General features: G+C 35.7%; 1 protein-coding gene across 1 annotated transcript; it reads right to left on the bottom strand.

The window, feature by feature from the left end:
* Window positions 1–16,262: 16,262 nt before the first annotated feature.
* LOC130014158 (uncharacterized) lies at window positions 16,263–17,501 on the bottom strand. Its single transcript, XM_056103100.1, has 2 exons — window positions 17,372–17,501; window positions 16,263–16,420 (listed from the first exon to the last, which is right to left on the bottom strand). The coding sequence occupies exons 1-2, from the start codon at window positions 17,499–17,501 to the stop codon at window positions 16,263–16,265; spliced, it is 288 nt and encodes a 95-aa protein (XP_055959075.1).
* Window positions 17,502–21,753: the final 4,252 nt, after the last annotated feature.

Genomic DNA, 21,753 nt, shown 5'->3' with positions numbered 1-21,753 from the left:
TGTGATTTGGGTCGGAAAAATTTAACAGTTTTCCAGAATTCATCTGGGTCATGAAGATTTCTTTGAAGTGTGTCATAAAGCGTGTGTTCATATTCTATTAAACTCATTTTTACATGTATTGTAAGCACTTAAGTGTGATTTACAGTTGCATTTTCTGAATTTATTTAATAAATCGAACTTATGTTTCTTTCTAGTTTTACAGACTTCATCATGATATAGACATTATGTGAATCACAATTAATGCTTTGTATCCATGAAATTGAATCACAGTGTCATTGGATCAGTTCAAGTCCTGGGTTAAGGTGGTGTAGTGTCTAACACCAGTTAGATCAGTGTAGCACTGGTGTAACGCTGTGCTAACTCAACCTCAGACCCCCTCTGTATTTGAAATCAGTCCGGGTTAAGGTCTGCGGTGTTGAGGTTGTGTTAAATATGGATATATTTACACCACATCAACACCAATGTCGTATCTGTGTTACCCAAACACTAACTTATACCTGAGCCCCTCAGTTTGTCTATATTTTCAATACCAATTTCCCGATTTAAGAAACAAATTTACATGAAAAAAATATAAAGACAAGGAACTTTGTGCCATATTATTTCTAATTACATAAAAACTTGTTAGATAATAATAACTTGATAAAAGATATTATCTTGTTAAAAATAACTCTAACACTAACCCCTAAGGGTTAAAAAAAAATCTTAGTTCAAGTCATTTATTACAACACTGGTGTGAAACAGCAGACAGCAAGAAGGGGATTTCTTTTACGGTTTTTAGATTTAGTTTTAAGGCTTAAAACTTTTTTTTTATCCATATCATGGCCAAAACGTAAGACAAAGAAATGTTGATCACAGACCTGCTAATCTACGAGAAATTTTAGAAAATTTCGACTGAATAATGATCAAATGAGATTACTAAAATTCAACATAGATCCTAGTTACTTAACTGCTTGGAAGCGGTTAGTTTTAGCCTAATTACCTTTCTTTTGGTGGTTTTTTTTTTGTTTTTTTTAGTTTGCCAGCTCATGCAAAGAATTGAATGCGTTAGAACAGAAGGCAAAAACAAAGTGTGTAACATTTAAAAATAACACTTTAGTGTTATAGTTTTTTTTTTTTATTTTCCACAGTGTTAACACTGGTATTAAACTAGTTTAGACACTGGAGTAAACACAAGTGCTAAATCGAGGGATCAGGTTAAGGCACTAAAAAGAACACCAGTTATACACCACTAGAACACAACCTTAACACAGACGTAACTCGGGACTTGAATTGACCCTATTGTATAAATTCATAATAAAAATCGACGTCAAACGAGGTGTTGAATTTCTCTGTTTAAAAAGCTCAATGTGTATGTATATACGCCAAAATGACGACATAGACCATGCGGGAGGGGGATACATTGTCTCAGGAACCTGGCAAACCCCCTCCTGCAAAACTTTCTGGATCCGCCCACGGGTCCATCAAAAATAGCACAATCATCAATGGCAGTAAACTTTTCACTTTATGTCTGATCAACATGAATTCAAGTTCGAGACTTTGAAGGGGGATTGGATTGGCGACTGGTTAGTGCGTGCGCGTTGTATCATAAGGTCTGTCATTGAGTCAACTTGCGTGATTTGCATTCCATGGTTGTACATGACAAGGTGTAGAGTCGCCTGTCCAACCTCATAGGTTTTCTCCCGGTCCTCCGGTTTCCTCCCACTGATAAAGATCCCTACGCACAAATGAAATAACACTGAACAATATGTTAGTCCCAAAATGACCTAGTTTATGTTGAGTGGACGTTAAACCCTCTCTCTCTCTCTCATGTCCTGACATCCAGGGTTCAAAGGTCAACCAAACATCAATAGTTAATTAATTAAGATTGTTGTAATTAGAATCATCGTCTAATTAGTACTCGTTTAACCATGTCGGCATATTAACCTATAAGCTACTAGCCCCACTACCTCCTCCCTCCCTTCTAATCCCACATACAACCATATGACGTCTGTTGATTTGTTGGATTCCTGCTTCTGTCAAACCGATTACATAAAGATCCACAATCAAATGTAGTCTCCCAGCACCTCCATCACCCACCTGTCGCCTTTCAGGTTTACCACCCCATCTCTTGTCTTTCCGATCCAGTTGCATCTTAAGGATACTACAGTTTAGACCCAACTCATATTTCTGTTGGTATGGTTGTTAAAATCTACTCTAATAAGGGAATGACTTTTATTCAAATTCATCAATAATTATAACAATGTAAAAAAAATAAGTAAACAAATAATATATATATACAAATTAAAAGGACGCACATCTTGGCGTCATGCATAGCATACATTACGCGCAAAAATTCTCTAGAGTGTGCAGAGGTCACGGTGAAATGCGTTCGCTGCGTCCTTACAAGACTCGCTCCGCGCGCGCACGACGTCCAACCACGTTGGCACCATGCCCTAGAAGACCGCGCCCAGCTGTCACGACGCTATTACAAAGACTCCTCCTCGACCTGTGGATGTTTGGTATAGAGGAGATGAAATGAGTCACGTCCACCAAGAAAGCTAAAAACAAAACATCTTCACACATAGACCACGATATTGCCGAAAACGGCATGGATGTGGTGGTATTGTGGTAGGGACGTGGCTAGATCTTTGTAAGCGCAGTAAGAGTGTGGTGGGGTTGAGGTGGGAACTTGGAGAGCGGTATAAGCATCCAGGTGATACACATGTAATATTTCATACACATGGGTAGTATTCTAGAGAGTCGCTGTTTTTCAAAAGTCCAAACCCAAATCCGTTTCCATATTACGTTATATATAATTGAACATACATTATATACAGATTGTATCAAAGAGTTAATATAAAGGTCTTAGCTCTATCTCCTATCTCAATGATTATTGTTGGGTCTTTTAAAGAAACTAATTCACTTACAGATAAAAGAACAATCATTTCGACAAATCAGATTAAAGATAAAATTTGGGATAATAGATATTGTAACAAATCAAATGGAAAGATTTACATTAATATATAAATTTCATTGGTTAAAGTTTCCTAGTAAATTATAATTAATAGAATCAATTAATTAGCTTTTAACCACAAATGGGGTTTAACGTCCACTCGACATAAACTAGGTAGTTTTGGGACTAAGATATTGTACATTTTTTTTATTATTTCAATCATTCGCTTGCGCGTAGGGGTCTTTAGCAGTGGGGAAAAGCCGGCGGACAATGGAGAAAATCCCCGAGGTTGGACAGGCAACTCTACTAATTGACACGCACAACCGGGGAATTGAAACCACGCCAGTTGACTCAATGCCAGACTTTATGATACAACGCTCACGCTCTAACCATTCGGCCACCCAATCCTCCCTAAGCTTCTATCCAAACCACACCAGTTGACTCAGTGACAGGGCTTATGATACACCATTTGACCACCCAACCCCCCTTAAATAAAGTAGACACATTTAAACATAAAGTAATAGCTTCTAACCATAAATAAAGTAAAACCTTTTAACCATAAATGTAAAATATCCTAACCATAAATAAAGTAAAGATTTATCCACAGAGTAAAAGCTTTTAACCATAAATAAAGGAAAAGCGTTTTATACTTGATTGGTACTGGTCTGATTGTATTGTTAATTTTATAATCTTTGCCCAACATGTCTCTTTATAAGCCTATTGGCACCCAAAGATTATAACACAGTCAAGACCATTCTGGCTTAAACAAACCACTTCATAGACTTCAAATCAAAATATTAACATATTAAATTAATGACAGACAGGCTGACAATCTTAATGTCAGACTTATTGTCTGTATATGTGAATATAAAGTTAACAAATAAATTATGTATTCTTTCAATACAATTTGAAAAAGAAATTAATATTAGTATCACTAGTACATGCAACATAACCGTTTGACAAGAGCGTTGTGATAGCGGCAATAGCGTGGTGGACGCTTACCGATGGCTGTGAGAGCGTAGAGGCAGCGTAGGATCCGCGCCAATTAGCTTGGCCAGATCACCAATGTGTAAACGGGACCTTATTCTTAGTACAGTAATCATTTAAAATAGGCATCGTGATAAGATAAACAAACCGTGGTTGATGAAAACCAGGTCATGCTAAACACGCATATCACCAAATTCAAATAACTAAAATAGTGTTGTTCACATTAGTACATTTATATAGACCTATGTTTAATGTTAATAAGACCACACTCCATATAAAAATTACCTATATAAGTCACAACACTCCATTTATATAGGGCAATTTTTAGTACTAATAGGACGGCACCCCATATTACAATTAACTAGAAAGTCACAATATTACATTTATATAGATCTATGTTTAATGTTAAAAGGACCACACTATATATAACAATTACCTATAAAGTCACAATATTACATTATGAGGGCTATTTTTAGTATTAATAGGGACCGCCACTATATATAACCATTACCTATAAAATCACAATAATAATATTACATTATATAGATCTATGTTTAATATTAATAGGACAGCACTATATATAACAATTAACTAGAAAGTCACAATATTACATTATATAGACCTTTCATAAATATTAATAGTATCACACTATATATAACAATTAACTAGAAAGTCACAATGTTTATATAGGGAAATGTTTAGTATTAATAGGGCCACACTATATATAAAAATTATCTATAAAGTGACAATATTACACTTATATATGCCTATGTTTAGTATTAATAGGGCCGCACTATATATAACAATTATCTATAAAGTCACAATATTACACTTATATATGCCTATGTTTAATATCCTCTAATTCTTTTTGAAGAGTATATAAAAATTATCTATAAAGTCACAATATTACATTATATAGACCTATAGGACCACACTATATATAAAAATTATCTATAAAGTCACAATATTACACTTATATATGCCTATGTTTAATATTAATAGGGCCGCACTATATATAACAATTGCCTATACAAGTCACAATATTACAATTATATAGGGCAGTGTTTAGTATTAATAGGGTCCCCCTATATATAACAATAATCTAAAAGTCACAATATTACACTTATATATGCCTATGTTTAATATTAATAGGACAGCACTATATATAACAATAAACTAGAAAGTCACAATATTACATTATATAGACCTATGTTTAATATTAATAGCATCACACTATATGTAGCAATTAACTAGAAAGTCACAATGTTACATTTATATAGACCTTAGTTTAGTATTAAAAGGACCACACTATATGTAACAATTAACTAGAAAGTCACAATATTACATTATATAGACCTATAGGACCACACTATATATAACCATTATCTATAAAGTCACAATATTACACGAATTAATAGGGCCGTACTATATATAACAATTACCTATAAAGTCACAATATTACATTATATAGACCTATGTTTAATATTAATAGGACCACACTATATATAACAATTATCTATGAAGTCACAATATTACACGTATATAGTCCTATGTTTAATATTAATAGGACAGCACTGGATATAATTAGACAATTACACTCAATGGTTATTATGAATATGCTATTACAGAACGTTTCATCGTCCAAACACTAGAATTAAATGGCTTATATTATAGCTACTATTTTCAAATAGTTTCATGGATTACACAGGATTAGTTGGTGTTTCTTCTCGGTTTTTCTCTGAACAATGTCGATACAGTCTGATCGTCTTCAAACTCTTCAATACTACCTCAACCAGCTCTATCAATGTTAATACACTAGCTCCAATACAGAATCCCATGTAACCTCCAAGATGACTAATAATATCACCGAAGTCCAACTCCGGTTCATGTGTGATCTTAGTGACCATCATGTCTTTAAAGGAAATCGTTAAATATATTTTGTTGTTAAAATCATAAACAGGTTTAAACTGCCAAGAAGAAAGTTCATATTCATATTTGACTTCCGAACACGGTCTCTTACAGTCACAAAGATCTCTAGGATATTTTAAAATGAAGGCGTTCCAAATTTTTAGGACACAAGATTGTCTTTCAGCAACAGTACAAAATACACTTGAGTTATCATGAAAGAGATATTCTGTAACACATCCACACAATGATTGTGTACGATTAGTCAGACACCCAATAACACAACCAGCATGAGAGAACGGAGAACGATATTCCCCGAAACCTTTATCGTCATGTAGGCACTCTTGATCCTGGTATGAATTGTACGGACGACTTAAATATTGATAGCTCTTTTCAGAGACTTGCACCCGGTGGAAATGTCCTGAAGCAAGTACAGTTGATGGAGAATGAACATGGAATGGTTCATTAGGATGGTGCAGTAAAAACCGAAAGCCAGAGAATGCAGACCTAGAAAAACACCTGTCATTTTTAGTGTCCAGGATAAGAATCACTTCACTTGTTGCATGGAACATCAACGGTTTATTGTGATATGTCTCATTGGAATATCGCCAGTTAAAAGTAAAACATTTTTCCAAAGGTTGTCTGTAAGTGACAGAAAAGTCTTGATCGGTCAACCTCCGCCCATTAAAATTTCTGTGTACAAGTATATCATCAATCGCAAATCCTAACCTGGTTAAATCTATCTCGTTTAGTCTCAACCCTTCCCACTTGGTACCAGATACATTAAACTCCGGAAACGTTTCAGTAAGTTCTAAATATTCTAACAATATAGTATCCGATTTATTAAAGTTATCGATGTTCGATCTTTTTAAGTTATTAGTATAAAACCTACATAAGTTACAGAGTGTGACAGCAGGGAATTCTAATTCAGGATGATATCTCATACTGGTCTTGGTCACAAAATTAAATTCCAAATATTTCAGATAGAAGGTAACAGTCGTGTACACCAAAGTTCCAACCATTAAACCAAAACATAAAAACCACAGTGTTCTTTTCAAAGGTCCGTGTTGCTTAGCAAATGTATTTTTACATCCGTGTAGTGAGGTTTCATTCAGGAACTCTCCCCAAATAGTTGCCAGACGATGTTTAATATCCGCCATTTTGAACTGTAAGTGTCACAATGTGGTAGCCTAATATCTCTTATATATCACCCGTAAAATTGATTGATTTTTGGTGAGGCAATTTAGGAACTCCCCCTAAATAGTTGACAGACGGTGTCAAAGTGTCCCAGTGTGGTAGCCTAACATCGCATATACATCACCAGTAATATCGATTGATTTTTGGTGAGGCAATTCCGTGATATTCCCGAATCATTAATCTTTAATACTTGCATCAATTAGTTGGGTTTTGTTAACGGCAATTCGTATCAAGTTCTTTTTTTTTTATCTAGATGCCATTTGTAATCGTTTATATGAAATATATTATATTGTCCTATTGGGTATACAAGTTCCATAAATCTTCAGCTAAAATACCTTTGTGTATATTTGATAATTGTTTTATATTATTAGTCCACCTTTTATATTTCCGACTTCTACTCCTGGCCCGATTAACGGATTTTAACCAAATGATGAAGATGTGTCGCGTTGACATTCTAATGAAAGTGATTGGTCCAATAGGGAATGAAGAAACACCACAACTCGTAAATTTATACGTTTTTATTTTTCAACCTTTTCAAACGTGCTTGGTGGATTTCAATCATATTTGGTTGGTGTGTTGATTATTGAAATATATTAAAGTCTTTTGGAGGGTCGCAGGGGCGGATCCAGAGGGGGGGGGGGTAGGGGGTCACCCCCCCCCCCCCCCCCCCGTTCAGCTACATTTTTGTAAATCAACACTTTTTATGAGAAAAGTTTCTCGGTCGTGTGCTTTATCCTTTATCGTCAGATGTGGGACATAATGGGCACTCAGAACACGAGATAATGATATTATTATTATTATTATTTTTATTAAGGATTTAGGTCAAAAACCCATAGATCCAAATCATAATACAATAAAGTGGTCAGATCAGACAGTGGTATGGTATGGATTGGTAATAATACATAGATATATATATATATATATATACACACATGTAACTATAACAATATAATAAATGATACGTGCAGGTAGATTACTTTTCAACAGCCTTGGTGTATAGAAATGGTGAGATAGTCAGTAAATAGGATTTAGGACTGGGTTTTTAACAATTTGTTTCTTAATACCCATACCCTATCTATAAAAGTAGATAATTGTAACAAACGGTTTTCATCGCATGTTAATAATAAATTATAGAACCCATTCTCTTCGTTAATGGAGTCACTCAAATATTGAACTCGTAGTTCATGATATGTCTTACACACAATAAATATATGGTACAAATCTTCAATTATATTGGGTGTACAAAACATGCAATTCGGATGCTTGGATAGTTTTCTCTTATATAAATTTGCTCCTGTGGAGAAGAGATTTAACCTTAATTTTGTGACATGTCTCTTTGCCTGCTTAGGGATTTGTGCAGACAAGTATTTTTCTTGACACAGATTCAGTTTATAATTCTTATAGACTTCAAGGCTTTCAGAATTACTAATTCTCTCAGACCAGTCTTGCCTATTAATATCCCACAGTCTTAGTTTTAGAGATAAAATAAATAACTTTACATTACCAACAGACTGAGAATACCATGTATAAGCGTAACATAGAGAACTTAACAAAATTCTTATTTTGGTTGCCCAGGTGTCTCTACCTAATTCATCTAGTTTGCATAGCATAAGATAAACCTGTTTGGGATATCTGTTATGGGACATACCAATTAACTTGATCCAGTACTTTATACAGGATATCATGTATAAAAAAGACAAGTCAAGGCGGCCACATTCGCCCAAGGCTCCGGGTGTAGTGGAGCTCTTATGGATTCCTAGTGCATACTTGACAAACTTGGAGTGAACACGTTCAATATCATAGCGGAACTCGAATCCCCAAACCTGTGAGCCATAAAGTAGTATTGGTTTGATAATTGCGTCAAAAATTTTGAAAGAGAGTTCGATGGATGGATTTGTTTTCTGAAATAAACATTTGATAGGGATTAATGCCTTTTCAGCCTTCACTGACAAATTGTACAGAGCCTTGCTCCATGACAACCTTGATGAGAACAATATGCCTAAATAGTTATAGTACGTGACACACTCTAACAAATTGTTTCCCAGGAAAAACCTTTCATTATTCCTTAGTGCTCCCCCATTCCTAAATACAACAACCTTGGTTTTTGTGGTGTTCACAGATAAATTAAATTCAGTACAAAACTTATCCAAAATATTGATTTTTCTCTGCAAATTACCAACTGAGTCACCTAAAATACAACGGTCATCTGCATATAGCAACATAAGGATATCATCAATGTCTTGAGTGGTATAAATGCCTCTTACATCCCCATTTTCCATAATATTAACCAACTGGTTTATATAAAAACAAAACAAAATAGGACTAAGAGTACATCCCTGTCTTACGCCAGACACACATTCAAAAAAGGGAGTGAGTCGGTTCCCAATTTTGACACATGATGAGACTGAACTGTACATGGACTGAAGTGCAATAAACATTTTCCCACCAAGACCATTTTGTAAGAGTAGGGACAACAGTTTGGACCGATTAATCGAGTCAAATGCCCTGGAAAAATCGACAAACAGTGTATAGAAGCGCCCCCTGGGTTTGGACATATATTTCTGTGCGAGACCAAACAATGTGAAGATATGGTCTACAGTTGAATGACCTTTTCTGTAGCCAGCTTGAGCCTCTTTGTATTTGTTTTCCGATTCGCACCATTTTTGAAGCCTGCAATTGAGAACAGCACTATACAATTTACCGATACAGTCAAGCAGTGAAATTCCTCTGTAATTGTTTGTATCGTTTTTTGAACCTTTTTTATGTAATGGTGCGATAAGTGCCTTAGACCACGAGTCGGGAAAACATCCTTCATCAAAGACCTTATTGAATAATAAAGTAATAGCCGGAATGAGGATACCAATGCCAACTTTGTAAAAATCAATACCGATTCCATCCGGACCGGGCGAGGTTCCTGGCTTCATGTTCTTAACACATTGCTTGACTTCTGACTCAGAAATTGGTTTGTTAAGAATACAGTTATTTACTACATTTGTTTGAGTTTCAGAATTTGAAATAAATTTAGAATATGATACACCCTCTTGTGACCCGAAACATGGATTCAAAATTGATTTGAAATGTTCAACCCAATTTCCCGGAGTAATTGCGTCAGAGATTTGTGATTTGGGTCGGAAAAATTTAACAGTTTTCCAGAATTCATCTGGGTCATGAAGATTTCTTTGAAGTGTGTCATAAAGCGTGTGTTCATATTCTATTAAACTCATTTTTACATGTATTGTAAGCACTTAAGTGTGATTTACAGTTGCATTTTCTGAATTTATTTAATAAATCGAACTTATGTTTCTTTCTAGTTTTACAGACTTCATCATGATATAGACATTATGTGAATCACAATTAATGCTTTGTATCCATGAAATTGAATCACAGTGTCATTGGATCAGTTCAAGTCCTGGGTTAAGGTGGTGTAGTGTCTAACACCAGTTAGATCAGTGTAGCACTGGTGTAACGCTGTGCTAACTCAACCTCAGACCCCCTCTGTATTTGAAATCAGTCCGGGTTAAGGTCTGCGGTGTTGAGGTTGTGTTAAATATGGATATATTTACACCACATGAACACCAATGTCGTATCTGTGTTACCCAAACACTAACTTATACCTGAGCCCCTCAGTTTGTCTATATTTTCAATACCAATTTCCCGATTTAAGAAACAAATTTACATGAAAAAAATATAAAGACAAGGAACTTTGTGCCATATTATTTCTAATTACATAAAAACTTGTTAGATAATAATAACTTGATAAAAGATATTATCTTGTTAAAAATAACTCTAACACTAACCCCTAAGGGTTAAAAAAAATCTTAGTTCAAGTCATTTATTACAACACTGGTGTGAAACAGCAGACAGCAAGAAGGGGATTTCTTTTACGGTTTTTAGATTTAGTTTTAAGGCTTAAAACGGTTTTTTTATCCATATCATGGCCAAAACGTAAGACAAAGAAATGTTGATCACAGACCTGCTAATCTACGAGAAATTTTAGCAAATTTCGACTGAATAATGATCAAATGAGATTACTAAAATTCAACATAGATCCTAGTTACTTAATTGCTTGGAAGCGGTTAGTTTTAGCCTAATTACCTTTCTTTTGGTGGTTTTTGTTTTGTTTTTTTTTAGTTTGCCAGCTCATGCAAAGAATTGAATGCGTTAGAACAGAAGGCAAAAACAAAGTGTGTAACATTTAAAAATAATACTTTAGTGTTATAGTTTTTTTTTTATTTTCCCCAGTGTTAACACTGGTATTAAACTAGTTTAGACACTGGAGTAAACACTAGTGCTAAATCGAGGGATCAGGTTAAGGAACTAAAAAGAACACCAGTTATACACCACTAGAACACAACCTTAACACAGACGTAACTCGGGACTTGAATTGACCCTATTGTATAAATTCATAATAAAAATCGACGTCAAACGAGGTGTTGAATTTCTCTGTTTAAAAAGCTCAATGTGTATGTATATACGCCAAAATGACGATATAGACCATGCGGGAGGGGGATACATTGTCTCAGGAACCTGGCAAAACCCCTCCTGCAAAAATTTCTGGATCCGCCCACGGGTCCATCAAAAATAGCACAATCATTAATGGCAGTAAACTTTTCACTTTATGTCTGATCAACATGAATTCAAGTTCGAGACTTTGAAGGTGGATTGGATTGGCGACTGGTTAATGCGTGCGCGTTGTATCATAAGGTCTGTCATTGAGTCAACTGGCGTGATTTGCATTCCATGGTTGTACATGACAAGGAGTAGAGTCGCCTGTCCAACCTCATAGGTTTTCTCCCGGTCCTCCGGTTTCCTCCCACTGCTAAAGATCCCTACGCACAAATGAAATAACATTGAACAATATGTTAGTCCCAAAATGGCCTAGTTTATGTTGAGTGGACGTTAATCTCTCTCTCTCTCTTTCTCTCATGTCCTGACATCCAGGGTTCAAAGGTCAACCAAACATCAATAGTTAATTAATTAAGATTGTTGTAATTAGAATCATCGTCTAATTAGTACTCGTTTAACTATGGCGGCATATTAACCTATAAACCCCTCTATCCCCCCCCCCTCCACACACAGATAGCACTATAAAATCTACCCTAAAAAGGGAATAATTTTTTGGGATAATACAGTTTAGACTCAACTCATATATATGTTGTCATGGTAAATAATAAATTCTACTCTAATAAGGGAGTAATTTTTATTCTAATTCATCAATAATCATAGCAAGACAATACAACAATATAGAATAAATAAATAAACAAATAATATATATACAAATTGAAAGGGCGCACATCGTTGTTGGGGGTGGCGTCATACATAACAAAGACCTCACTACGCGCAAAAATTCTATAGAGTTTGTAGAGGTCGTGGTAAAATGCGTTTGTTGCGTCCTTACCACACTGGCTCAGCGCCCGCACGACGTTCAACCACTTTGGCACCACGCCCTAGAAGGTCGCGCCAAGCTGTCACGACGCTATTACAACGACGTCTCCTCGATCTGCGGATGTTTGGTATATAGGAGGTGTACTGAGTCTCATCCACCAAGAAAACTAAAAACACATACCACGATATCGCTAATACCCCCGTCAGACCAGGGTGTCGTCTTAATTGCGCTGCTACGGCGACTGAAAATGGTCTCAGAACGTGTCAAGATCGCTATAAGCGTAGTGGAAATGACAGATATCGTGCTGTGGTCTCCATGGCCGCCATGTTCAAAACAAACGCCAAGGTTCTGCGATCTGACCTGGAAAGCTGCAAGAGCGCGATTTTTTCCAAGTTTGTAATTTTTTGGGTCTTAATTGCGCTGCTACGTCGACTGAAAATGGTCTCAGAACGCGTCAAGATCGCTATAAGCGTAGTGGAAATGCCAGATATCGTGCTGTGGTCTCCATGGCCGCCTCCCATTGCTAAAGATCCCTACGCACAAATGAAATTACATTGAACAATATGTTAGTCCCAAAATGACCTAGTTTATGTTGAGTGGACGTTAATCTCTCTCTCTCTCTCTCTCCCTCTCTCTATCATGTCTTGACATCCAGGGTTTAAAGGTCAACCAAACATCAATAGTTAATTAATTAAGATTGATGTAATTAGAATCATCGTCTAATTAGTACTCGTTTAACCATGTCGGCATATTAACCTATAAGCTACTAGCCCCACTACCTCCTCCCTCCCTTCTAATCCCACATACAACCATATGACGTCTGTTGATTTGTTAGATTCCTGCTTCTGTCAAACCGATTACATAAAGATCCACAATCAAATGTAGTCTCCCAGCACCTCCATCACCCACCTGTCGCCTTTCAGGTTTACCACCCCATCTCTTGTCTTTCCGATCCAGTTGCATCTTAAGGATACTACAGTTAAGACCCAACTCATATTTCTGTTGGTATGGTTGTTAAAATCTACTCTAATAAGGGAATGACTTTTATTCAAATTCATCAATAATTATAACAATGTAAAAAAAATAAGTAAACAAATAATATATATATACAAATTAAAAGGACGCACATCTTGGCGTCATGCATAGCATAAATTACGCGCAAAAATTCTCTAGAGTGTGCAGAGGTCACGGTGAAATGCGTTCGCTGCGTCCTTACAAGACTCGCTCCGCGCACGCACGACGTCCAACCACGTTGGCACCATGCCCTAGAAGACCGCGCCCCGCTGTCACGACGCTATTACAAAGACTCCTCCTCGACCTGTGGATGTTTGGTATAGAGGAGATGAAATGAGTCACGTCCACCAAGAAAGCTAAAAACAAAACATCTTCACACATAGACCACGATATTGCCGAAAACGGCATGGATGTGGTGGTATTGTGGTAGGGACGTGGCTAGATCTTTGTAAGCGCAGTAAGAGTGTGGTGGGGTTGAGGTGGGAACTTGGAGAGCGGTATAAGCATCCAGGTGATACACATGTAATATTTCATACACATGGGTAGTATTCTAGAGAGTCGCTGTTTTTCAAAAGTCCAAACCCAAATCCGTTTCCATATTACGTTATATATAATTGAACATACATTATATACAGAAACTAATTCACTTACAGATAAAAGAACAATCATTTCGACAAATCAGATTAAAGATAAAATTTGGGATAATAGATATGGTAACAAATCAAATGGAAAGATTTACATTAATATATTAATTTCATTGGTTAAAGTTTCCTAGTAAATTATAATTAATAGAATCAGTTAAAAAGCTTTTAACCATAAATGGGGTTTAACGTCCACTCGACATAAACTAGGTTATAAACTAGAAAACCCACGAGGTTGGATAGGCAACTCTACTCCCTGTCACGTACAACTGGGGATTTGAAACCACGCCAATTGACTCAATGACAGGGCTTATGATACACCATTCAGCCACCCAACCCCCCTTAAATAAATTAGACATCTTTAACCATAAAGTAAAAGCTTTTAACCATAAATAAAGTAAAAGCTTTTAACCATAAATGTATAAATGTAAAATATCCTAACCATAAATAAAGTAAAAACCTTTTAACCATAAATGTAAAATATCCTAACCATAAATAAAGTAAAATATTTATCCACAGAGTAAAAGCTTTTAACCATAAATAAAGTAAAAGCTTTTATGTATAAATGTAAAATATCCTAACCATAAAGTAAAATATTTATCCACAGAGTAAAAGCTTTTAACCATAAATAAAGTATTGTCTGATTGGTCTGATTGTATTGTTAATTCTATAACCTTTGCTCAACATGTCTCTTAAATAAACCTATTAGCACCCAAAGATTATAACACAGTCAAGACCATTCTGGCTTAAGGCAACCACTTTATAGACTTCAAATCAAAATATTAAAATATTAATGTAATGACAGACAGGCTGACAATCTTAATGCCAGCCTTATTGTCTGTATATGTGAATATAGAGTTAACAAATAAATTATGCGGTCTTTCAATAAAATTTGAAAAAGAAATAAAAATTAGTATCACTCGTACATGCAGCATTAACCGTTTGACAAGAGCATTGTGATAGCGGCAATAGCGTGACGGAGGCTTACCGATGGCTGGGAGAGCATAGAGGCAGCTTAGGATCCGCGCCAATTAGCTTGGCCAGATCACCAATGTGTAAACGGGACCTTATTCTTAGTATAGTAATCATGTAAAATAGGCATCGTAATAAGATAAATAAACCATGGTTGATGAAAACCAGGTCATGCTAAACACGCATTTCTGAAATATCACCAAATTCAAATAACTAAAATAGTGTTGTTCACATTAGTACATTTATATAGACCTATGTTTAATGTTAATAAGACCACACTCCATATAAAAATTACCTATATAAGTCACAACACTCCATTTATATAGGGCAATGTTTAGTACTAATAGGACCGCACTGAATATTACAATTAACTAGAAAGTCACAATATTACATTATATATGGCGATGTTTAATGTTAAAAGGACCACACTACATGTATATATAACAATTACCTATAAAGTCACAATATTACATTATGAGGGCTATTTTTAGTATTAATAGGGACCGCCACTATATATAACAATTAACTATAAAATCACAATAATAATATTACATTATATAGACCTATGTTTAATATTAATAGGACAGCACTATATATAACAATTAACTAGAAAGTCACAATATTACATTATATAGACCTTTGATAAATATTAATAGCATCACACTATATATAACAATTAACTAGAAAGTCACAATGTTTATATAGGGAAATGTTTAGTATGCGGCCCTATTAAAATAGGGCCGCACTATATATAAAAAGTATCTATAAAGTCACAATATTACACTTATATATGCCTATGTTTAGTATTAATAGGGCCGCACTATATATAACAATTGCCTATACAAGTCACAATATTACTATTAATAGGACGGCACTATATATAAATATTATCCATAAAGTCACGATATTACACGTATATAGACCTATGTTTAATATTAACAGGACAGCACTATATATACCAATTAACTATGAAGTCACTATATTACACGTATTATGCCTATTTTTAGTATTAACTGGACCGCACTATATAACAATTATCTATGAAGTCACAATATTACACGTATATAGACCTATGTTTAATATTAATAGGAGAGCACTGGATATAATTAGACAATTACACGCAATGGTTATCATGAATATGCTATTACAGAACGTTTCATCGTCCAAACACTAGAATTAAATGGCTTATATTATAGCTACTATTTTCAAATAGTATTAGTGTCATGGATTACACTGGATTAGTTGGTGTTTCTTCTCGGTTTTTCTCTGTACAATGTCGATACAGTCTGATCGTCTTCAAACTCTTCAATACTACCTCAACCAGCTCTATCAATGTTAATACACTAGCTCCAATACAGAATCCCATGTAACCTCCAAGGTGACTAATAATATCACCGAAGTCCAACTCCGGTTCATGTGTGATTTTAGTGACCATCATGTCTTTAAAGAAAATCGATAAAAATATTTTTCTTCTCGGATGTTTAACATATTTATTCCGCCAAGAAGAAAGTTCATATTCATATTTGACTTCCGAACACGGTCTCTTACAGTCACAAAGATCTGTAGGGTATTTGAAGAGGAAGGCGTACCAAATTTTCCATGCACAAGAATATCTTTTAGCAACAGTACAAAATACACTTGAGTTATCATGAAAGAGAAATTCTGTAACACATCCACACAATGATTGTGTACGAATAGTCAGACACCCAATAACACAACTAGCATAAGAGTATGGAGAACGATGTTCCCCGAAACCTTTGTGTATCTTCTCTTGTAGGCAATCTTGACCCTGGTACGAATTGTACGGATGACTTAAATATTGAAAGCGTTTTTTAGAGACTTTAACTGTGTAAGAATATCCTGAAGCAAGTAAAGTGTATGGAGAATGAAAATGGAATGGTTCATTGGGATGGTGCAGTAAAAACCGAAAGCCAGAGGATTCAGACCTAGAAAAACACCTGTAATGTTTAGTGTCCAGGCCAATAGACAGTTGACTTGTTGCATGGAACATCAACGGCTTGTTGTAATATGTCACATTGGAATATCGCCAGTTAAAAGTGAAACATTTTTCCAAATGTTCTCTGTAACTGACAGAAAAGTCTTGATCGGGCAACAACAACCGTAGATTAAGATCTCCGTATATAAGTATATCATCAATCGCAAATCCTACCCTGGATATATCTGTCTCTTTTAGTCTCAACCCTTCCCATTTGGTACCAGATATATTAAAGTACGGAGAATATTGTTTAACAAGTTCAAAATATTCTAACACTAGAGGATCCGATTTATTAAAATTATCGATGTCCGATCTATTAAATTTATTCTTGTCTAACATACATAAGTTACAGAACGTGACAGCCGGGAATTCTAATTCAGGATGATATCTTATACTGGTCTTGGTCACAAAATTAAATTCCAAATATTCCAGAAAGAAGGTAACAGTCGTGTACACCAAAGTCCCAACCATTAAACCAAAACATAAAAACCACAGTGTTCTTTTCAAAGGTCCGTGTTGCTTAGCAAATGTATTTTTACATCCGTGTAGTGAGGTTTCATTCAGGAACTCTCCCCAAATAGTTGACAGACGATGTCTAATATCCGCCATTTTGAACTGTAAGTGTCACAATGTGGTAGCCTAATATCTCTTATATATCACCCGTAAAATCGATTGATTTTTTGTGAAGCAATTTAGGAACTCCCCCTAAATAGTTGACAGACGGTGTCTAATTGTCACAGTGTGGTACGTAGCCTAACATCTCATATACATCACCAGTAATATCGATTGATTTTTGGTGAGCCAATTCAGAATCATTAATCTTTAATAACTGTATCAATTAGTTGGGGGTTTGTTAACAGCAATTCGTATCAAGTTCGTTTTTTTTCTATGAAATATAATATATTGTCCTATTAGGTTCCATAAATCTTCAGCTATACAATACCTTTGTGTATATCTGATAATTGTTGTATATTATTAGTCCAACTTTTATATTTTCGACTTCTACTCATGGCCCGATTAATGGATTTTAATCACATGAGGACGATGTGTCGCGTTGACAGTCTAATGAAAGTGATTGGTCCAATAGGGAATGAAGAAACACCACAACTCGTAAATTTATACGTTTTTATTTTTCAACCTTTTCCCCGGAACGTGCTTGGTGGATTTCAATCATATTTGGTTGGTGTGTTGATTATTGAAATATATTAATGTCTTTTGGAGGGTCGATGAAAATAGCACAATCATCAAGGGCAGATAACTTGAAAACGTGCCCCCCTTCCCCGCCATAGAATAACCCAGGGGTTAGTGGAGTAGTGGATTTCAACCATATATGGTTGGTGTGTTGATGGTTGAAATATATTCAAGTCTCTTGGAGGATTACATTTAGACAGTGGTAAGGTTTGAACGACAATGAATCAATCGCAGATGCTCACATTAGAAATACAACAATTCATTGAGATGTAATATACCGTAAGACAAGATCTACCCCAAGGGCGGTCTTAATATCATGATAATCCCACGGGAAAGTCAGTTTACTGGAGTCCCTACCTATACAACCACTCACAGGAGTAACACGATAGTCCCACGGGTAAATCAGAACACCATGATAGTCCCACGGGTAAATCAGAACACTAGGTCCCCTACCTACACAATCACTCACGGGAATAAAAATGGAAATGATCGATAAAATTCAACATATTTATTGAAGTATGTTATGATATTTGAAAGTGTTAAAATAACGGGTAAGGTAGTGTATTGGAGTCCATACCTACACAAAAACTCACAGAAATAAAAATGAAAATGATCAATAATTTATTGAAGATACACTGTAACAATGTTTATGGTTGATTGTTTATGTTATGATATTTGAAAGTGTTTTACAGTTTAACCCTTTATAGTTCTGTTAGGTTATTATTAACCCTATTAATCCAGAAAGTATTGTGAATGTTATCACCTTCATTGTTTCTACTGATCATATCATATATAATATTGTTAAACCTGTGATTTTTCACTTTATGTCTGATCAACATGAAATCTATTTCCAGGCTTTGAAACGACCAGCTGTTTTACAGCTTCGTCATTCAAACGTAACTCATAACTTTGAGGTGCGGGTCAATACCTTCACTGCATCTAAACAAAACAGTTCGTATTTTATAAAATAGAAAGTTTTATGAACGTTATTGAGCACTTTGTCACTTTTATCAGTGTTGGATTAAATCTAGATCACCAGGACTCTTTGCGGGGGGGGGGGGGGGGTGCATGGCCGAATTGTTAGCGCGCGTCAACTTTCGTGGTTTCGATTCCCCGCTTGTCCAACCTCGTGGGTTTTCTCCGGGTCATCCTTTTCCTCCCACTGCTAAAGACCCCTACGCGCAAGCGAATTACTGAAATGACCTAGTTTGTGAAAAGTGGACGTTACCACCCCCCCCCCTCTATTTTTCTCTCTTTCTATCTCTCTCTCTCTCTCCGTCTGGATTCTATTTTTTTAAAAACTTATTATGAATGGTTCAGATGATGTAAATATAAAACGACAATCAAAATAGAAACCAACATGATGATGCCTGTCCTTGTTGATTTTGCTTGAAATAAGGTTTTTTGGGTTACTGAATTCTATATTGGATTAAAAACTTAATTTCAGATAGGATTGTCACACTTGTGCGTAAGCTAGAAACATCAGGACAAATTACAGAAACATTTTTTTATAAAATCAAGGAGAGAACCCGGACCCTAATTTCCGTACCCTTTATCACCTAGTGTCTCTTGCTTCTGAAAAGCTGTACTATACTGTGGCAATCACAAGAGCCTTTCGTGAAATGAATAACAGACAGAAATGAACCCGTGGTAGGCAGTTTTCCTTAAATGAATATATTGTTAACACGCTTTAAATATCTGGATGCAATAGACTTGGTTTAGAAAATTCTAGGTACACACTATTAACCACCCATAGATGTTTAATGACAATAAATCATATATTTTATTCAGCTAGACGTTATAAGACTTAAAATAAATAGATACAGTTGGTTTAACTTGAATGTAGATATTAATCATCTATATTACATATATATCACCTTTCGGTTGAATCATATAAAAATATCAATTCATATAGTCTTACGTATTTGTCAACATCACGGTGAACTTGCTCTATTGTTCCATTTAGCCTATTCAGAGTTGTTGAGATGAATCTGATTTTTAAAAGCGTATATATATATATTTAATAGCGCTTTTATCTGGTGTATCTTTTATTTTATTTTCTCTATGAATTAGGCTATATAACAATAATGTGCGCTTTTTGTTGTATAATAATAATAGTATGTTCAGCTATACTTTTCGTTTTAAGAAATTTATGTTTTATCTCCTATAGACACTTATTCGTAGAAATCTATGACATATCTATTCACATGCCTCCCGGTGCAGCCGACTTCGACACGACAATATAATAGGGCATATAAACAGATGATGCGTAGGTACTTGGGACCCAAGATGGCGTCTTTATACACTTGACGTCTTATTTTCATGACGTCATATGAAATTTCTGGCTTCACAGTTTTCGAAACTTTATCTATAATATACGGCTTTGCCTCCCCCCTCCCTCCTAGCCACATACACACATACACAGGCAGCACCATGACGTCCGTTGACCATGACGTCCTGCTTCTGTCAGACCGATTAAACAGAGTACCACAATTAAATGTAGTCTCCCAGCACCTCCATCACCAATCTGTCGCCTTTCAGGTTTACGTACACCCGATCTCTTGTCGTTCAGATCCCGTTGCACCTCATGGATAATACAGTTTAGACCCAACTCATATTTCTGTTGTTTTGGTAATAATAAAATCTATTCTAATAAGGGAATGGCTTTATGGATACTTAGTCCCAACTCACATTTCTGTTGTTATGGTAATGAATAAAATTCTACTCTAATAAGGGAATAACTTTTATTCAAATTCATCAATAATCATAGCAAGACAATACAACAATGTAGAATAAATAAATAAACAAATAATATATATACAAATTGAAAGGGCCCACATCGCAGAAGTCGAGGTGAAATGCGTTCGCCGCGTCCTTACAAGACTCGCTCCGCGCCCGCACAACGTTCAACCACGTTGGCGCCACGCCCTAGAAGACCGCGCCAAGCTGTCACGACGCTATTACAACGACGTCTTCTCGATCTGCGGATGTTTGTACAGAGTTTATCCACCAAGAAAACTAAAAACGAAACACCTTCACACATAGACCACGATATCGCTCATACACCCCGTCGACCAGGGTGTCGTCTTAATTGCGCTTCTACGGCGACGGGAAATGGTCTCAGAGCGCGCCCAAGGTCGCTATAAGCGTGGTAAATGTGTGATGGAAACGCCAGATATCGTGCTGTGATCTCCATGGTCGCCAATGATCGCCGAGTCACGGCGTTTGTTTTGTGCATGTTCAAAACAAACGCCAATGTTCTGCGATCTTTCAGCAACAGTACAAAATACACTTGAGTTATCATGAAAGAGAAATTCTGTAACACATACACACAATAATTGTGTACGATTAGTCAGACACCCAATAACACAACTAGCATGAGAGTATGGAGAACGATATTCCCCGAAACCTTTGTGTATGTTGTCGTAATGTAGGCACTCTTGATCCTGGTACGAATTGTACGGACCATTTAAATATTGCCCTTAAAAAAATTTGGCACGCCTTCCTTGTAAAATATCCTAGAGATCTTTGT

The sequence above is a fragment of the Patella vulgata genome, chromosome 1, assembly GCF_932274485.2.
Source record: "Patella vulgata chromosome 1, xgPatVulg1.2, whole genome shotgun sequence".
NCBI lineage: Eukaryota > Metazoa > Mollusca > Gastropoda > Patellidae > Patella > Patella vulgata.
The sequence above is the reverse complement of the archived record's forward strand: the minus strand, read 5'-3'. Positions and strand labels throughout refer to the sequence as shown.